This window comes from Cheilinus undulatus, linkage group 11 (genome assembly GCF_018320785.1).
Source record: "Cheilinus undulatus linkage group 11, ASM1832078v1, whole genome shotgun sequence".
NCBI classification, from domain to species: Eukaryota; Metazoa; Chordata; class Actinopteri; order Labriformes; family Labridae; genus Cheilinus; species Cheilinus undulatus.
Genome location: NC_054875.1, coordinates 7,557,613 through 7,579,058, shown reverse-complemented (window position 1 = coordinate 7,579,058; position 21,446 = coordinate 7,557,613). Strand labels below are relative to the sequence as shown.

At 39.0% G+C, this 21,446-nt stretch overlaps 1 protein-coding gene across 1 annotated transcript in view; it reads right to left on the bottom strand.

The window, feature by feature from the left end:
• Positions 1–380: 380 nt before the first annotated feature.
• ctnnbl1 (catenin, beta like 1) overlaps positions 381–21,446 on the bottom strand; it is an 88,203-nt gene continuing 67,137 nt past the window's right edge. Inside the window, exons 14-16 of the mRNA XM_041799474.1 lie at positions 17,226–17,363; positions 15,858–15,930; positions 381–1,023 (exon numbers count right to left, since the gene is read on the bottom strand). Of these exons, the coding sequence (XP_041655408.1) occupies positions 935–1,023; positions 15,858–15,930; positions 17,226–17,363 (300 nt within the window). The 3' untranslated portion in view covers positions 381–934. The remainder of the gene's footprint in view (positions 1,024–15,857; positions 15,931–17,225; positions 17,364–21,446) is intronic.

Genomic DNA, 21,446 nt, shown 5'->3' with positions numbered 1-21,446 from the left:
TGTGTATACAGCTCTACCATAATACACCTCCACACTGCTGTATGTGAGTGCAGCATCACAAAGAAAAGACAGCAGTGGGCTGAGAGCTCAGGGAGGCAGCTGAGATCCAGCAGTGGGTGGGTTCAGACAAATACCTCAAAGAAGCAGGTCTTTCTTTCTGCAAGGAGTCTCTCTGTGCTGCAGAAATCTGTTTGTTGTCTCCATCTGTGCCTCTGTGCAACAGTAACCAAGCGTAGGCATAATGAGATTCATGTGCAGAGACGAATATCAACAAGCTGTGCCAATCTTACTCACTAAACCCTGACATTAATCAAACAAACCAAACAAGCAATCAGATTTTTATTACCAAATGTTTTATTAGAAAATATTTTACACTCAAATCCAAAACAAACAAAGCAGGTAAAGCGGGAGAGTCGAGGGAGAGATATTAAGTTTGCAGATGTCTGCAAAGTCTGTCTGTAATTATCTGCAGTCGCTCTGAGTATATCTCATTTTCTCTGTTTCGGTCGGGCTACAATCTTCTGCTTTTCAAAATAAAATCAGACTGATTATAGGAAGTTTGCATGCACAGCAATCTTTGATTTTAACCAGCCTTTAAACACATTAAGATTGTGCTTATTACAAGAAAAACATATTAAAAAAAAACAAAAATTACCCATGAAATAGGACATTTTCTCTAATAACACAAGTTTATACATCATACATTTTTTCAAAAAAAAAAAAAAAAAAAAAAAAAAATCAGGTTATTCAAAACTTTTCCCCTTACAAACTTGTAAATAACCTTTAACCAGTCATCTCAGTATTGCTGTGCAGGTAAACATGCCCCTGATTTCATTATGTTACTGGCTCAAGTTCACCGTCAGTCCAGAAGCAGAGTTCTGATGTTGCATGTAAAAACAGTCTTATAAGAGTCAGGGGAAGAAAAGATTTTTGATCAGAAGTTCTCTGCAAGGTCCATGATCCTTTTCTTCTCTGCCTCTTTGAACTCCTCAGTCTTTCCGTCTCCAATGCTCTCGGCGTATTCTGCAGGAGACAAAGAAAAGTCGGAGGGTTAGTTGACCTGACTGCACAAACGATGGTAGTTTGGCCTCAAAGGCCACAAAAACATCTCTAAAGAAGAATTCAGCAGATCCACTTAAGGAGGGGAGGAAAATAAAACATGACTCTAAGAAATGGCCTTACAGTTAGAGAGAGAATGATAAAGAAGCATCTGCTACTTTATCAAAATGTTTCTTTGTCTTGTTACACAACTCAAAAAGCTAAAAACATTAGAGATCTACAGACTATGAAAACTAGGGCTCATATGCTAACAATGTTTAAAAGAACAGTTCATTTGATGCTGATACAGAGGATCTTTTATCACTTCTTTTGGTTGAACACTCCCACTGTGCCGAGATTTTCTCTCATGTTCACAGGCCAGAGTTTGTCCAACAGTTGACATCTACCTTCCAGAAACTATCTCTTCTTAAATTCAGCAGTTAGGAGCACAACATTTCAGCATTAATCAGTAGTGCACTGGGGATGCACAGTGTTGGATTTGTGCATTTATTTTACAAATGCCTTTGGCTGATACTGTTATCAATACTAATATTCAAACACCTAAAAATTCTGTCCTTAGAGCACAGTTTAGAGTTTAAGAAATGAGGATGAAGACAGAATAAGACTTCAGCTGACTTAGACCTGCTGGTCTAGCCCATAATTCCACAAACTTGTTTGTATATACGGCCAATATTTACAGCCAAAATATCAGTTTGGTAAAAATGTCATATCTGCTTATACTGATTTTGTTCTGATAATATCCTGCATCCCTATTACTAATATCTGTTTTTTTATCTACTGATGACCATGATTGTCCACCTTCACCTGCAATTATCACATAGGACGACCGCACCATGCACTGAAGCACCGTTGGTTTGCTCCGAAAGCAGTCTTAATTTCATCAGCTAAAACTATGACTAAAAATATTTGTCAACAGCCTTTTTTCCATGACAAAAACTAGACTAAGACTAACAAAAATAGATGCGTGATGACTGAAACTGACAAAAACTAAGTTTAGTTTTCGTCAAGATTCCCTAAAACTAGACTAAAATGTAATGTAGTTTTCGTCGGACATTCAAAATCATGACATTTCTCTACTGGTGGTAAATCTGTCAAAATTCTGTCTCTCAGCTGCAGAAAGCAGGGACCCCAGGTTTGGCAGAGTGCAGAGAACACACTACCATGACTTGTGACCAGAAATGCTTGGACTAAAAGTTAAGACTAAAACATGAGGCCTTTTTAATAGACTAATACTAGACCAAAATGTCTTGAGTTTTCGCTGACTAAAACTTAAAAGGGTAGAAATTACTAAAATGTGACTAAAACTAAAGTGCGTTTCATTGAAAGACTAAGACTAAAAATAAAAATAGCTGTCAAAATTAACTCTGCGCCATTGGGTGAGTACATTACGAAGTTAAAAGGTTAATGTTTGCTTAAAGGATCTGTGGTTTATGAAAAATTGTTAGGCTAAATGTCCTCAAAAGTTAACTTTTCCTTGTCAGTGGCACCGCTGTGGCTCTATGACCTATTGACCTCCCGGTGACCCCTCGCTACAGGATGAGACGTAATGTTGATGTAGTGATGATTTGCGAGAGATATTATTTCAAATATGATCTCCATCTCCTTCTACATCTTGTTCCCTGCTCAAAAATTGTTATTGTAAATTTTCACCAGATGCATGATGGGAAATAATCTCAAAATGAATCATATTCTAGTCTTGTAGTTAGTGACCCACAGTCTTTGAAAAATCCTAGTCTGAGAATAAAAACTCAGTGACTTGCTGATAGATTGTGTTTAGATGTAAGCGGGTGTCAGATGTCAGTCTTTTTAGAGTCTTTTAAAAGCTTTAGCAAAGCCCCCTGATGTAAGGCCGGCCTTATTAGCAAACTTGAACATGAAAAACCTATGAAAGACATTAAAAGCATGACAAGACAAGGATGCAAAGCTCTGACTGACTGCCTGTCACACATGCTCTTGCATTAGTTTTCAACTGTCCACAGTGAGGCTAATTAAGAAATGGGGGATGGTAATCTCAACCCACACACAACCCACATCATGGAAAAACATAAATGCACTATCGCTACACTGCTGTTCAGAGTCTCAATACAAGAATACATTTAATCATGGCACACACATGCCATGATTAAATGTATTCTTGTATTCTCAGTACTAGAATACATTTAATCATGGAATGTCTGTGCCATGGAGACTGTCATGGACGCTAACACCTCATAAAGTGTTAATATTTCAGTGTGCATAGCTGCATGGTTACTTGATTCAAATGCTGCTTTACCTTTTCTTTGTTTGACTTCACTGAGTCTGTATTTACAACAGACAAGACACCAACAGCATGTAAGGAAAGACGTTAATCACAAGATTACTACGGGTTACAATGGGAAAAAAATTGTTCTGCATTTTTTGAATTTCAAAGAAAATACTTTTTTGGTTCGATATTCTGACACCAAAGATTTCCTGAATAAAGTGTTGAATATTGGCTCATTATAATGAGCTCAGTGTCAGGTTGCATCTCATTCTGTGGACTGATTCTATTGTCACACCCCTAGTATTTACATATTTTTAAAAAATGTGATCTCTCCATTCTAATGCATATTTGATTGGGTTTTTTTTGCAAAACAAAAAGTTTGGCTGAAATGGCAATTTAGGAGTCACTGGTCATCACTTGATACATAATGCCTCAATGTGAGCCAAGATCACAGTCTCTAAGTTTGCTGAGCCTGAACAACCCTGCTTTGTCTTGAATATCTCTATGCATTACTTTGTGAACGGCTTACTGCAGGATTATTAAAAAAAAAAAAAAAAAAAAAGCTTGTATATATGTGGGGAGGTCCCATTTCATAAGTTGTTCTGAGATCCACTGTGTCCTCAGGCTGTGAACAGTAACAGGTTCAGGTGTTCTCTGCAGCGCTCATACTTCATTGTGAGCCTGTGAGTGTTTGACTGTTTTCTTCATTTGGTGCGTTTGCCTCCCACACGAGGCCTTCGAGACCGTCGAACGGTCGATTTGTGAGTCTAATGTGCAGAAAGAGAAAGTTGCAGCTGCCGCAGCCTCAGTGGAGCTCGTGCATTTCGCTCTGTCTCTCAGCCAGCCTCTGAGGCAGGGATTACACATTAAACCCAGGGATGTCGAGACAGAAAGATGAAAAAGACTTCTTTTCTCAGGGAGACACTGCAGAGAGGAGAGAATGAAGGGGGCTTTCCTGACAAGAGCCCGCAGGGTTTAGGAGGACGAAACACGGCTGTCAGAGACACTGAGGAGATTTTGTTTTTCAGGAGGGGAGGAATGTTTTCATGTTATTAAATTGTACATAAAGGAGAGTGACAGACATAATGGGACTGAGAAAAGACCTCAGAGATACCGAGGAAGAGCACAAGTCATCTTCATTAGCGCTGGAACAAAACACAGAAATATTGACCTAGATAATTAAACAACCAGGGACTTGTTTTTATGGTTATTTGCAGATTCTTGCTGATGTTTGGGAACATGATGCAATCTCTAAAATAAAGCATGACTTGCCAACAAAGATGGGTGAAGATGATTGCTTAAACAAGAAAACAAGCCACAAATTTAACTGAAAATCAAACTATTTTATTTAGAGTAAAGCCAAGAATTAGGGCATTCAAAAATATGCACAGTAAACAAGATGTAGAGCAACAGCTCCTATAGCACGCTCCTCTGGTAGAGGATTTTGTTTCACTTCTTCTCTGAAATGTTTTCTGCACTGAAAGTTTCTGTACACATATTTTAGCTCTCACACTGTAAGTGTAAAGCATGCATGACCCTGAAAGTTTTAAAATTGAAGAAATAGTACCCTCACAAAGAAGGTTTGCAATCTCTTGTAATGTTTGGCATTAAAGCAGTAATAATTGGGGGGGGGGTGGTTTGCCAACAAAAGGTCTCTGAGTTCAACTTCTCTGTCACGAAACACAAAAAAATCTGGTTTCTTCCCCGACTAGCCAACATGTATTATTAGCAAAGTCAACAACGACATTGTGAGAATCTTAATACCCATGCTGACTGACAAGGTACCAAAGCTGAAAGCTAAGGATGCCCCATCATCCCCAGGACTACACTGAATCTGCTCAGGACAAACAAAGAGTCTTCTCAGGACACAAGCAGGATCTAAGGGATATCTGTATGCATGTCAGTGCTGGAAAATAAGCCACTGCCACTTGCCAAATATGTGTTGCAGTGTAGAGTGAATCTGCTTGACCTACCAGCCACAATACTAAATCATGGAGTGATTTGTGATAGAAAACAATGTAATCTAAACCCTGATTTACCATTTATTCTGCTCTGCGAGCGGACCTAAGTGACCACAGAGCCCCATGAGAGCTGCTGTGTTTAATGACAGGCTGTGTCACTTGGTGTCACTCGAGCCCAGCGCAGCATTTGAAGACACGGCTGCAATCAGCTCTAACCGTTTTTTTCTTGTGGATATGATTTAGAGTCACTTCAGGGTGGTTAGGTTTATGAGATGGTTCAGGGACAGTGGCAAAAAAAGATAAAAATTAGTCTGGAGTCTAGTGGTGGGTGGTAAACCGGTACCAGTACCAGTACCGGCCACAGATTGGGTTGATGAACACCGTCATCACCGGTAAACGCACGTGCTATAGTGCACTCATGTAGCATAAATCATGACATCATTAGCATAACAGAGCGATATGTGACAGCAGCTCAATTTGAGTCTAGTTAGCAGCTCCGGCACTGAAGACACTTGTCTGCCACCAGACAAATCTATCTTGCATTGCTTTAGTGTTCAACAGTAGTGCCAGGTCTGAAAACAGAACTTACCGTCATTTAGAGGAGAACAAGGCGGTAGCTATGGGTGGGGTTTAGTTGTTCTGGAAGTGGGGTTGAATGATTTTGGAAAATAAACTAATTGCAATTTTTAGTACCCAATATTTCAACTGTGATTTGATATGCGATAATTCATTGACTTTCTTTTATTCCTAAAAAGGACTGAACAATTCTTTTTAAAAAAATCTAATCCTGATGATTTTGACTCTTATTGCAAATTGGATATGAATTGTTGCATTGCAGGCTTTTTGTCATTCTTTTATTTAATAAGAATGACATACAAAAATAAAGAAGATAGCATATGTCATGCATAACATCTCTGCTGCAAAAAAAAGTTTAGAACTGGTCTTTTGACTCAAATTTCAGGTCAAAGAAATATTGCACCTTCTTTGATTTGAAAATTGCAGCAGGTCATATTGCAATTAAATCTAACTTCTGATTAATTTCCCAGCCCTAGCTGGAAGCTGAGAGCACTAGCTGCAGTCGGTGTAGTGATTCGATTCGTAGCCATAGTATAACAATACAATACAGTAACTTTATTTATCCCCGAAGGGAAATTCATTATAACATTATAACGATGGTTTAATCAGAGTCTGACCACATTTCTTTATTAATACAAGAACCACACTGAAAGCTTTTCATGATTAGGAAACCACTCTGAACTCATCAAACCATGTCTTTATAGTCCTGGCTTTTTGCACTGGGGTACAGTCATGCTGGGATAGAAAAGGGCCTGATGCCACAAGGATGGAAGCATAGCATTGTCCAAAAATGTCTTGGTGTGCTGACACATTGAGATTGACCTTTACTGGAAGTAAAAGACCTAGCCCCAACCCTGACAAACAGCCCCATACCATTATCCCTCCACTACCAAACGTCACAGCTTGCACAATGCAGTCAGGCAGGTGTAACATTCTCCTGGCATTTGCCAAACCCAGACTTGTCCATCTGAGAAGCATGATTCATCACTCCACAGAGCACGTTTCCGCTGCTCCACAGTCCAGTGTAGGTGTGCTTTACAACACTCCCATCTGATGCTTGGCATTGGACTTGGTGATGTGAGCGTGCATGCTCAGCCATGGAGGCCTATTCCATGAAGCAGTTTTTGTGCTTATGTTTATGCCAGAGGAAATTCAGAACTCTTCAGCTGTGGAATCAGCAGAGCATTGGCGACTATGCACCTTAGCAGTCGTTAATCCTGCTCTGTGATTTTATTGGCCTTCCACTTCCAGGCTGAGTTGCTGTTGTTCCTACACACTTCTATTTTCTATTAATATCACTTATAGATGACTGTGGAATATCCAGCAGGGATGAAATTTCAAGAACTGTCTTACTGCAAAGGTGGCATCCATCACAGGACCAAGCTAGAAGTCACTGAGCTCTTCAGAACGACTCACTTTGTATCACAAATGTTTGCAAATGGAGACTGCATGGCTAGGAGCTTGCTTTTATACACCTTTAGCTACAGCTCTGATTGAAACACCTGAATCTAATGATTTGCATATATGGCAATATACTCTTGTCTATATAGTGTATTTCTGTGATCTTATCCTCAGAAATGAGTTTAAAGGGCAAAAAGACACTGTGATATATATTTTAGGCGATGTTTCCCAGCCTTACTTTGAAAATTTAAGTTAGGATGGAAGAGTTGTGTGTTGTTTCTTTAAAGCAGTAATGCAGTAAAAAGTAAAGTACCTGAAATTTAAGTCCTATATAATTACAGTTACTGGGTAAATGTGCTTGTTATTTTTCATTGCTACATAGATCAGAAAGTATGTTTTCAAATAAAGTTCCACTCTAGAGATCTGGGGTGTCAGAAGGTAGGTCGATAAGAACAATACGTGAAGTGTTTCTTGAGTTTCCTGCTCAGAGGATACTCGGTGTGACAGCAGCTCACTGAAGTGTACAGAGGTCACCGACTATTGGCTATTCTGAGAAGAGTTGGGGTAAGAAAGACAACTAAGGTGGGAGTAAGGTTATAAAAGTGAAAGGCTGAGAAATTATCTGTAGAGATGGAGGTATTCGTTTGTTCCAGAACAGCCTCGTCAGGCAGCTCAGGGATGTAACTGAAGTAAACATGTCAGAATTCTCAGATTGACTGAAAAAAGCTGGTTCAGACACACAAGAGAGTGAACCCAACAAAAACATGGAAACCTGCAGGTTCTTTCATCAGCAGCCTGTCATTGTGGTCGTGTTCCTGTGTGTCTCCGTGTCTATAAATGGCGGTGCAGTCAGCCTCACAGACAGAAAGGTCAGAGATTTGGTGACTCCTCAACTCTCTGCAGAACCTTTTCTTTGGCATGCCGGTACTCTCTCCTCCTGTCACCACGGCAACGCGGCAGAGGACAATACAGTACTGAGCACGGCCATTACTCAGGTCAGTGACTGGGACTGATCTGCCACGAGTACAAGGAGAATCATTTCCAGGAGCGGTCTCTGCAGCAGCAGCAGCAGCCAAGGAATGGGACACACTGTAGGACTTATAGTGTGATTAAAGCTGCAGCAGGGACACCACAAAGCGTTTTAAATACGGTTTTTATACTGCCGTGAACTGGGCTGATCCAGCTGCACAAGGACAGCTAGCATGGATGAGTCTGTAGAGTGCTAATCCAACATCCATAGTCTTTGCAAAAGTCCTCATTTACAGTTTCACTGGTCCATTTAAAAGTACCTAAAGCATGACTGATTCTTGTCTGTTTAGTCTTATTTTACATCCAAAGCATCAAGATATGGAGATGAGTCTTTATTTGTGAGGGAGCAGGTAATGCAAAGGTAAGAAGTCTGAAATAATAGAAACATACCTCTATGACATGAGCATCAAAAGGCCACCTAAAGAAAATCCATCAATTGATTTTAGAGCTGCATTTAGTCAGCCATTTGACAAACTGGTAAAAAAATAAATGTTTAAGATTTATAAAGGAAACCACAGCATTAAAAAATAAATGCATGTTTGCCAATGAATTGAACAGCCCTGAACATAAACATACAGCACCATGATTAAAGCTGCTTTTAATCTTTGGAGGGCAGTTTTAGTTAATTCGGAACATTTGTATAGAACTTGAGCACTAATGTGACAGCAAAGCTCACTGATTATACCTCTTTATCCTGAGTCAACGATGCGTTTTTTTTATTCCTTTGTGTTATTCTTAATGTACTTCTAGTGCTGGGTGGTAAACCTTTATCAGTGGTCACCAGTAATACCTCTGCCACAAATGGATTTTACAGTATTGTCATCATGGTTTTACCTCTTGAGTGTGGTTGTAGTGCACACAGGAGGTAAAACTGATGCACAGATAGCTTGACCAGTAGTGACAGGTAACTAAAACCACCATAGAAAAGAGATTTAGAGCAAACAGTAACTCTTATTGGTTCCTGGTGTTCTATTTGACACTAAGGAGTAAAGCCAGAAGGACTTAGACGTTCACAAACCAAATGGCACAACCGCCTCATTGTGCAAGAGTGTGTCAGTGCATATAATAAAAGTGAATTGCAGTGCATTGATTTGGTGAAGCATGTGTTATCTCCTTACTAATATTAAGTGAGTGTGCTTGCTTTGTGGAGCACCCCTGCCAGTCTTAGCACACGCTATGCTGATCTAAGGCTTAAATACAGGCTGAATTGCTGACTTGGATAGACTTCTGTCCTGCTGGAGGTTACCTGGCCCGCCAGATGGATTTGTTTCACACATCCATCTAGAAAACCACTAATAGACAGCGTTTGGGAAAGGGCAGAGCCTTTGAAAAAAAAAAAAAAAAAACTCGGAGGGTGATTGGATGAACTTTCTGTCCGTCAAATCTTTACCAGCTAATCAGAGCAACGTAACACAAGACGTAGCCGCTTCCTAGCTGTGCCCCTACTGAAAGAGTAAACACCATAGAGAACTGCATAACACTGTGAACCATGGAGACTGTAGACATGCCAGTACACAACTTTTGTCAGTTTTGAAAAGAAAACAACTCACTGCTGTTCTTTATTCTTCTTTTAATGAAGAAATGTCGTCAAGTTCTAATAAAACTGGCACTTTAGCAGCGTCCAAGCTAATGTCTTCCGCCATGATTGTACCGGGCTGGCCTCTTGTTGCTGCTTGCTTACATCACGACTCTGCCGTGCCTGAAAGTACTGTCCCTCGACGCTGATTGGTCCTTTCACTTTCTAACCAGGCCCAAACTGTTCAGACGGGAGCATGGCAAAGTTAGCTGGAGGTAACATCAACTTCAACTGCTTATAGATGTGTTTCAACTAACCACTTTCTAGTTTTTTTCCCCAAGATGACTGAAAGAAGAAGGCTGTGGCTCTGATTGTGGTCAAAGAAGTGGCTGTAAACACCCTCTTGTTAACCAGACTTTTCTTAATAGGCCTGGGTTCAAAAAAATCAATTCTTCGATTCTTTTTTTAAAAATCCAATACTGATCCATAAAAACCAAAGATCGATCTTTTGATATATGCCTTTTCCCTCTCTTGTCAGCTCCTCGCGCTACCAGTTTCAGACTCACGTCACTCACGCAGTCTGAAAGCTGACCAGCACTCGCTTCTCAAAGTGTTTAGACTCTGATTCAAGGTTTAAATCTCACGCCCAATCATCTATTTTTGGATATCTGGCAGTTATTAATATGAGCTGCATATCTCCTCCTCAAACGGAAACCTCTGCTGGTGCAGTGCAAGCAGTTGGAGGGCGCTTCAGCTGCTGCTGCTACAGAGGGTCTTGGTTTTAAGACCTGTTTTAAGACCACATTTTGAATGTCTTGGTCTTGTCTCAGACTCTGGAGCATTTTAACTCAGTCTTGTCTTGGCCTCGGACTGGCCGGACTGCGGATTTTTCATCAAGACGGGTTGAGACCAGCACAGATCTGCTATCCTTTGACTTCATTAATGTGATAATAAGGAGCAGCACCCGCAAAAACAACAAATAGCTACACCTGCAAAAACCCGAACATCAGTCCATCTTATTTCTAGTCAGAGATACCTCAGAACACTTACTTTAGGCCTCATTCACCTGACAACTCTAGATAAACATCTTATTTTCAGATATTTAAAATAATTTCAGACTTGTCAGTGGCTTTTAAATACATACAAGGATTTATTTTTTACAAGATGTTCGTTAAACAAATTTGTCAAGATTTAATATTTTTGCATTTTGTTGTCCTTTGAAAGAGTTGCAGATGCCTAGTTTTTATCTGTCAAATTTATTTAACAGAAGACTAAAATTAATGACAGAATGCTCTTTAACTGTTCAACCTTGTCATGTTTTTTAAAATTGATTTTTATGGTCTCGGCTTGTCTTGGTCTTTGTCTTGACTTAGTCTCTACCCCCTAAAGTCTTGGTCTTGTCTTGGTCTAGGTAAACTCTGGTCTTGGGTAAGTCTTGGTCTTGGATAGTGTGGTTTTGAGCTAATTTTGTTTGGTATTATACTCACCATCTAAAGTGCAAAAAATAAAAATCATAAGTGCGTGTTTGTTGTAGCTCAGATTTTAGGTCTCTGTACTGTTTTCTTGTTTTACACAATACCTGTGTTTGCAACATGTCTACATGTCTAACTGAAGGGAAGCAGATACTTCAACCTTCATGAATAGTGTTAAATAATGGGTATTATCCAAGCTAACAATAGATTAGCAAGAAAAAAACAGACTTTTGCAACATGTTTGTCATGTGAAAGCTTATGTTGCAATAATGATGAACAATATTACTGCAAATGAATAAAGCTGACAGATAGCAGATGCTGCAGTCCATCTTTCTTCCACATGCAGTCACATTTCTGAGGACGTTTAGATCAGACTTTGGCTGAGGCTCAGCAGTTGAAGAATAAATCAGGCTCTGAGGCGGGGGTTGTGTCAGCCAACTTATAGAACTTTCTGAAACCGACAATTCGACATTCACACCCACTTCACGCTCTGCTTGGACAGCTGTGTGGAGGTGAGAAAAGAGCCAGGGTCTGAACTTTCTCACAAGCTCTTTCTCATTCTTGACACAGCACACCTTTGGACAGACTATGAATGCCTGCCAGAGAAGGCTGTCTGAAAATGGGCATTATTGTCCCGATATCAGAATAAAATCTTTTCCCTGCCTGTGTGACCTCTGGCTTTCACAATGCCTTCTCCTATGGCCATTAGGAAGAGCTAAAACTGAAAAGAACAGAGAGAAATAATCATCATTGCATGGGAAATAATGCAAGATAAAGAGAAAGAAAACACCTCCAATAAGGTTTGAATGACACAGTACAAACAGAACCTAGAGATACCATATATGTTGGACTGTCCACACGAAAGTGTGTTGTAGATTCCCTTTACGTTCCCACTAAGCAGTCCAGTTCAATGAGCAATCATTTCCAATGCCACTGTAAACAATTGGGAAAGGAAACAAAATAACAGGTATTCCCCATCCTAGTTTTTTGAAACCCTTTTGTCAGGGTACCACCAGCCTCTGGCTCGCTGTGGCATAGAATTTTGAAGAACTTTGTCTCACTCTTCTTTGCAGAGTTGTATAAATTCAGCCAAATAGGAGGGTTTTCATGCAAGACTGGCCTGTTTGGGGTCATGTCATGGCATCTCAATTGGATTTACGTTTAATTTGATTGGCCAGCCACTTCAGGGAAGATTCACCACTGTTCCAAGTTTTCTTCATTTTTGGATAATGGCTCTCACCATCGTTTGCTAGAATCCTAATGCTTTATAAATGGCTTTATAGCCCTTTCCAGACTGATAGATGTCAATGACTTTGTTTCTGTCTACATTTCAGTGACAGAAATGCAAAAAATAAGAAATCAGGTAGGGGAACCAATAAAATTTTCAGTTAAATCAATGTTGTCCTTTTGTTGGCCTTTGACTCCATTTTTGCAGACTTGCCTCTCATTCAGCCGGCTAAAGCCATTCAGGTCAAGATGGCAGAGCTGGCAGCACACATTGCATGTGCTTGATCCATGAGCTGCACAACATACACACATTTATACAGCAGAGGTATGGAAGCATGATACAATGCAGATGCACAAACACACAGCACATAAAACATATATGCACAAACATAAAGTCAATTTATGACACATAAGCCACAGCAAGATCATGCAAGGACAAGTTCTCGTGGATGAAAATTAGTATGTATGATGCATTCAAATATAAACATGCAAGAGCTGACACGAATGCAGAATAGAAACATGTACACGCCTGCATGCAGCTTCTCTTCAAGATAAGGCAAACATGCACATGAAAGCAAGCAATGACATGTATGCTCCCATACATTTGTAGATGTGCTGATAGCAAAATAGTGTTTTATTTTCCACACCATGTTTCTGCATTCACAAACTGTTAAAAGCATAAACACTGTATGCAAACTAACCGAACAAGGAGGGCACATGTGCATCTAGACGCAGACTAAAGTAACACACTGGCACATTTTAGAAAAACATTCCCAAACACACACAAAGACACAGACTGGAGAATTGCCACGCTCTCTGGCACCTCCATGCGTGACGGATGGCTCTATCTACAGCGCTACATGCCACCGAGAGCCAGAGGCTGTGTGAACGGAGGCTCGTCCTTCAGCTTTAGCGGACAATGATACGAGAAGGATGGATGTCACTTAGGGAGGAAAATAACACATCTGCCAGCTCTTTGAACCAAACAGAAACAAACATTGCAGGACAGAAACTCTTCTGAATAGAAGAAAAAAGACAGAGTGACAGACAGACAGACCCTTACATTTACAGTATGATGATTTACAAAGTGCATTCACTCAGCAGGATGCATTTATGCATGTTGTTTTACCATCTGTGAACCGATTATGTTAATAAAAAATAAGCAATAACAAGGTGCATGCAAATGCTTGTTTAACCTCTATGTTTATTTAATACCACTATACCTTTGCTTTCAACCTGCAATTATATCTTACAGCTTTTGGAACTAACATATGATTTCTTTTATTCCAAAGAAGGTTGTCTGATAACCAGGACAAAAGAACTGTATGACCAGCACTTCTCTGTCAACGCAGAAGTGCAGATATTTAAAGGTTAGTCTCGCTGGACAAGATCATGAGAAAATAGTGGTTTGGATAATCAGGGAAAAAAAAAGCTTAAAAAACAAACTGAAAGATTTCAGTTCAGACATTTTCAACATTAGCCCTATCTTTCTTCTTTTGTTCAACAGATTAAGAAAAAAAATCACATTATTCATAGTATTTTATTTGATTACAGCATAAGTACTCTGGCAGGCCAACAGCCTGGGCTTGCTATCCAACAGCAGCCACAGCCAAAGAGCAGAGATTATACCAACATTTCCCCCCTGAAGGGGGATTCTCTGCCAGGGCCAGATTTGGAGACAGGACTTAGAAAATAGGAACATTAATGAAATGATTCTCTCAAAGTGTAGATGTTGTTATGCTGCATTGTTTAAGGTAGATATAATGCAACCAATTATCCTATTATTTCAGTTTTATTCTCCTTAATACGAGAGTAGTGTGACTTAGAACCAGGGCAACTTGCAGATCAGGTAAAGATTTAAATCTCACAGTTGTTATTTCTGATTATTAGGCAATACTTTAAAGTTGCATTACATTATACTCTGTGTTCAACATAAACTAAAATAACTGGAAAAAGGGACACACTTTACTTCTACTTCTCACCATTTTATTAAGTTTCCCACATTTTATTAAGTTTTATGAATAGTTAAGTCTATCTGTTCTTAATTCAGCCATATGTTCTGCAGTAAAAGCTACTGGATGAGTTTTAGAGCATTGGTTTCCAAACTGGGGCCCACGTTCACCAAGGGGTTGATGGGGGCTGCTCTTTTTGGTAAGTGGCTGAATGAATGCAGATGTGTGCATGCAGGCATGACTGATTCTTTATTCCATAGCTATTGTTTACCTGCCCAGGGACTACAGATGGAAATTAGCTAGCGAGCTAAATCTGGTACAAAGCATCTTTTCTCTTTTTGAAACAAATGTAATTTTGTACATTGTCGTTGACACAAATGAACTTAATAAAATAAAATTTAAAAAATAAAATAAATTAATAAATGTTGACAAAATTATATGTACATGTATATATTTTTAAAATCGTAACTGGAATATAACAAACTAGAGCCAACCTAAAACATTATTTAAAATTAAGAGAATCTTTGAGCAAATTTTTGGGCAAAAGATTAGAATTTTAAGGGGAAAAAATGTTTTTTAGGTTATGAAGTTGTTTATTAACATAGTTAAAGTCAGAAATGTATAAGAAAAATGTAAATATCTGAGATCAAAAACTCTTTAATTTTGACAACAGATACCCAGAGAAGTTTTAAAAGTCCTAAATTTACAACTGTGTTAAGCCAAACAATTTAAAAGAAACAACCCTGAAAATGGTGGTTGGATTTTAACTTATCAACTTTATAGTCACAAAAAGTTTTGGTTCACGTACATTTACAACTTTGAAAGGTTTTTTTTTTTTTGTCATAAAACTAGATTCTTAAAAACGACAATTTTTAGGTTCTTCTTGTTAACAGATCCTCTTTATAATTTTCTTTTTCAGGAGTTGCTCTAATACACTGCAGTAATAATGGATAGTCTATACATAGATGTTTCCCTAAGGAATTAAGGTTTAGAACTGTGGAGTGAGAGGGCAATACTTGTGGAACAACTGCAGAAATTTGGCAATAACAGCTGATTAGTGCACAGATAGCAGACTTCAGCATAATGGAAGAGTGTTGTTGCTAAAAAGAGGCAAATATTTGGGTAATTTTGTCATACTGCATCTAAAATGTGATTTATTTTGAAAATATGCCATCACAATAAATGAACTTTACCTTTAAAAGAGAATTTGGGGAGCAGGTGGCCTAGTGGTTAAAGGCGCTCCCCATGTACGTGGGTGGCCTGGGTTCGAATCCGGCCTGAGGCCCTTTACCACATGTCTCTCCCCCACTCTTGACCCTGTTTCCGACTTTTATCACTGTCCTCCTCTATCTAGTAAAGGCACAAAAATGCCCAAAAATAAATCTTAGAAAAAAAAAGAATTTTAGAAATAAAGTTACTTACCTCTCATGACATGCCGCACTACTTTGACAGAGCCTCCTCGAAGGTTGAGAATTTGGTGGACCCTCTGCTGAAGCTGAATGTGGGAAAACAGAGGATCAGTAATTAATAGCCATAAAAGTTTCACTTTTGATATTTTTTTAAACTATAGACTTGGCTACGCACACTGCATTAGAACTCACACAACTGAAAATTCATCCCATTCTGTGCATTGCAAACAGCTCCTTCATATCTCATAATGTGCCATAACCAGACCGCTGAAACATATATACTGTACTGGTATTCTTCCTCATCAGTGGAGTTGTTCCAATTAAGATACTTGTATCCGACTGTTGTGTGTATTTGGGAATTTTATGTATTTTAAAAGCCCAGCTAGGGACGGGCATTGCAAACTAGCTCAAGCTCCAAATGCTGTAGTGTGTGGCAACGGTTTACTTGCTTCATACTTGTCCCTATACAAATAAACATTAAATAAACAAATAAATAATATATCCAATACTGCAGAAAATGCAGGTATTGCTGAGTAAACCTGTTTATACACCAATCCAATACAGTTTTGTTGAACTTTATACTGTGTGTACTGTCCAGTGTGAAAATCACACTTTTAGTTTTAATACTTGTTTTTTCAATCTAGAAAGTTGTCTGCATCCCATGTATAGGCGCACTTGTTATGACCACCAGTGTGGCTGGCAACATCGCACTTTAAAATGACTGTACACCACTGAAAATAAACCCTTATTCATTGCGTATTACAAGAGGCTGATTCACCAGACCGACAGAGGTTGTTGCCACTTTTTAGCAGCTTTTCTCCCCTTTTGGTTCATAATTCTGCATTTGAAGAAAACAGGGGTATCCTGTTACATAAATTAGTTAAATTATAAAGTCTTCTTAAATCAAACCGGCACTTAACTAGATTTATTTACATAACAGTACGAAAAAGTTCATTTTACTTGCTGGATAATTAGTAAAGGTGTTGCAAAAAATGCACCAGTAGTCTGGTCTGTATTATGTCTTCTAGTATATAGGACAGAGTCCACTTTTTTGATGGCAAAATAGGCATTAATATGCATGTTCTACACCAAAAGTCATGGCTATTATTACATAAATGTTGCTAAAGGCAGATATGCATCTCTTCTTCCTCCTAGGTGGACACCATTTAGGATGTACAAGCTTGAGACAAAAGATCATTTAGCAGAATTACAGCCATCCCAAAACAAGTGAATATGTAACATCTCGACTCTGGCGTTGTAAATGTGAACAACCCAAACATCGTGACAAACAGGCACCTGACTTCTATTTGCTTAAACAGCGTTTCTGATCAGATGTGTATCAATAACTAATGAGGGGTAAAACAAGTCAGACTTTGAGTACCTGAGAGATCCCTGAGCTGCTGATCTCCACCATGATGTAGCAAATCAACTGAAGGACAAACAATCCAGCATCCAGGCGGCGAAGGTAGAACTCATCCTCCATACTGTCATCCAGGATCTCCCCCCTCCGAACCATCTCCTGTGAAACCACACAAACAGGAAAGTTAAAAACTTTTTATGCACAGCACGGTGAATAAATCACTTTCTACATTTTGCCGGGGGATTCTATTGTTCTTTGAACAGTTCAACAAACACAGAAAATCAGAGACTAGGTTTAATTTAAGTGTTGTTTTTCAGCCCTTTCCACAAATCCATTTTCTCCATTGACCAGACACACAAATCAATTGATTTCACGGCTAAGCTGCAGAGAGGGGGGGCTACTAAGTTAGGTCTCATACGCTCACACAAACAGAAACGCTCTTGCATAGTTATCCATCTTAACAACCCTGTCAGTATGCCAATAACACAGTGCTGCCAATATGCACAGAGCCCACATTAATCATCATTAGAGATTAAGAAGCAGACCTGAGGGGGAGAGCAGAGTCTGAAGTGTAAGCTGATGGAGTGGTACAAAAATACAGACGAGTATTTAGTGTTTTGATGTCTCACAGTTTTACTTCTATGCATGAACAGAAGGTTAAGTTGAGGCCATGTCCATCAGACATGACTTGGATGTTTGAAGGATGTTACTTGTCTGATTGATTTGAACTGCTTCTTACTGCCTCATCATGCTGCATTATGAAATAAACATCCTAATTTTGCACCCAAAACCATGTCAGTACTTTCTTTAATAGCTGCCAGTGCAGCTTTCATTACTCTTGTTAGGGAAGTTGCAAAAAAAAAAACGCAGTACACAGGGAAAAAACAACTTGCAAAGAAAAAGGAAATTGCAGTTGGACATAATGCAATGTAATCTAAACTTCCATTCACTGTGCATCCCTAAATCAGTTGCACATTATAGAATAGTTTAAGAGAAGAAGACATACTTTGTGAATCTCAAGAAGTGAAGAGCTATAAATGGGGGCCTGGGCAGTTAGATGTAGTGTACCTTGGAAGTGGACTGGCACCTCTTCAATGACCTGATCAAATTTCAGACATGGAATATGAACTCAAGCACCATCTCCAAATCCATGTCCCTACAGACTGAGCCACTGCTTCCCTAGTATATTATGATAGTATGGTACTACTGTAAACTAAAGGTTTGTTATTTATCTGAAGAATTCATCAGTCAGTTATGTTTATTGAAAGAAGGAGGCTGACTTTAAACATGTTCCAATCTTTTTACCTTAAGTTTGCCTTGTAGAACCATACAATAAGACCTCTAAGACTGTAAAATCAATCTTTATTGGTTTCATTCTCAAACTGGACAGTCCTACGTGAGAGAGAAGTAAAGTGTGGCATAGAATGTGACGCAGTAAATCAGGAAAAAGGGCAGATTTTCAAGGCGTTGCTAATGAAAACAAATAGCTTTCATCGCCGAGCTAAAGGGTACCTCACATGACATTTACATCCCAATGATTTAATCTGAGAGAAAATTAAAACTTTCAAAAGGCCCTGTCCTTAAAGATCAATGACACTGTAAAACCCAATTATAGCTGTGAAGTTCAGCTCATTAACACGCCTCAATCAAAGGGCAGCTCCTCAGGACTGCATTACACAGCTATTCTGGGAAAAAGCATATGAGCTGCAGGTTTCACTGCTGGACACAAAACAAATCCATTTTCACAACATCCTCCTAAAGCTGAGTTTAACGCTGCTTCAATAATTTCATCCTGAGATCAGATAAGACAAGCACGTGTAACTTTAGAATAAAGCTGTATGATACTAAATCAACTGTAGCTGGTTAAAGATGCAAAACAATGCAGATAATTAAAAGAAAAACCTTTATTAAAGCCACTGAATGTAGGGCATTTGTCTCTGCTGTGTCCTCTGGGTACTACATTGTTCCAGAATTCAGTTTTATTACAAAGCAAAGCGTTATCACGTTGTGGAACAGTCACAAAGCTCGGCCTTGTTGCTGTCAACGAGAACCCATTAAAGATGCACAAAAGTTAGAACAAAGCAATTTGAATGTAAACCGTGTTTCTTCTCCTTCGTGTTGGGAAAAAAGATTATCTCTGTTTCCAGGACTCATTATTCTGAGCCAATACAGTAGCTCACGGCAAAGTTATACAAATCTCACAGTCCAACTTCAGCAGTTTGCAGGATGAGGGCCTGAACGGTGCATAGATAGGACAGGGAATGCATGCCTTCCCCCTGGGACAGAGAAGACGGTATGCATTATACCTGGATGTGTCACACAAGCTTTTTCTCTTATTCTATAGGAGAAGCAGGTCTATTTCCTGTGAGCCCCTCCACTGCTAATGGAGCTGAAACTGCTGTGTTAAGAGGCTTTGAACAAACAAAGCCTACGAATTCATTTCCTTCACACATTTCGTTTCCATCACAGTAACCAGGTGAAAATCTCCCCCTTAGATGGAGCTAACGTTGAAATAGTTTTGTATGTTTAAGTTCATTGGCAAAATCCAAAAAACAATCTTACCCGGGAAGTTGTCTAAACCTTTTGCACATATGCACGCCTAAAACAGACTGGAGGTCTCAAGAGACAGGGCGTGACGTAAAAGCAACAGCATCCAATGCTGGGAGTTACTGCCTTTAATCAATGCTGCATGTTGTTGGATGTACATGCTGTATCAGTATATGAATAGCAACAATCGGCTTATTTAACCATCTGGGACTTCAAACAAGTGACTCATAAGAGTATCAGGTTCCAATCTTGGAGCTGTCGTTGGCTATGATAGTGGCTTTTACTCCGGCTCAGCCAATGCCATCAGCTCAATAAAGCTTTCTCCCTAAATAAAACTTAATAAGCCTCATTCACCAACTCAGGGTTCCTACAAACTTTTTTAAAAAACAATTTAAAACTTTTTAAGGCCTGTACTGAGAAAAACATGAGCCATGTTTGCAAGGCAAATGGTTAAATATGAAAGATGTGAGATTTCTCGATACACCACACCAGGGCTGAATTTAATATTTGATGTACAGCAAAAACTGGAGTGTGGGATTCCCAGTGTTAAAAATTTCAGTGTTGATTTTAACACTCCAAGTGTAATTTTAACTCCATTCAGAGTTAAATGGCCTTCAGTGTTGGAGTTATTTGACAGTGTTGATCTGTGCAGTGTTAATTTAACTCTGAAGAGAGTTAACTGATTTAAGCCCTGCCCATTGTTATTGAAAATCTGGGGGGTAGAGTTTCCCCATCATGCCTTGGTGCAGAATGTTTAGATGAATTTTGGATGTGTTTTAGAAGTTTTAGATATTTTAGATGTATTATAGTTGTGTTTAGATGTTGCCTGTTTTACAGCTATCACTGTTGGAATTCCTCTGCTCATGTTTCTGGTGAATTATTGTTGTTTTTTTTATGTTAAACACTTCTGCACCATGAGTGTAGCTGTCTATTCCGTTGGTCACATCCTGACTGTGGTGATGGATGGCTGACTGTCAAAATGCCAGTGCAATTGTTAAACTCAGGGCAAACACAGATGCTGTGACTGTCTTACTGTTTGGTACCTGCCATGTGATACCTTACATTACCAGAGAAATTTGATGTGAGCTGGCAATTTATAATAATTATAAATTACTTGGCACTGTGTACAAGAACAACACTGTGAGTGTTAAAAATTAACACTATGAGATATTAATTTAACACTTTCCAGGGAACTTATGTAAACTCTGGGAAAGTTTTAAATCTAACACCATGGGGGTTAAATCAACACTGATAATTTACTATGATAGTTTTAATATTTTACACTGTAAGAGTTGTTTGTTAACACTTTGCTAGTGTTGAAATTTTAACACTTTACAATTTAACACTCTTATAAGTGGTTCCCATATAAACCCTGGTGGAGTGTTAATTTTTAACTCGAAGGGTGTTAAATTTGCAGTTTCAAATTTGCAGTGTGTACTGTTTATGCAATGGCAAATGCTATAGGTTAAAATGTGGCCATCAATGCCTAAATTTGATGATTTCTTGCATGTTTAATGCCTCTTTTTTTATCAATATGCCACATGGTAATACTCAACATGGAAAAATGTTTGGGAAACACAGTGTAAGAGAACTTGACTAGTGTTTGACAACAGTACAGGGTTATTTTATCACAGCAATCTGTGTTTGCACACTGCCTTGCAGTCACATGCCCTTATTTGGGCATAAAAAGGACAT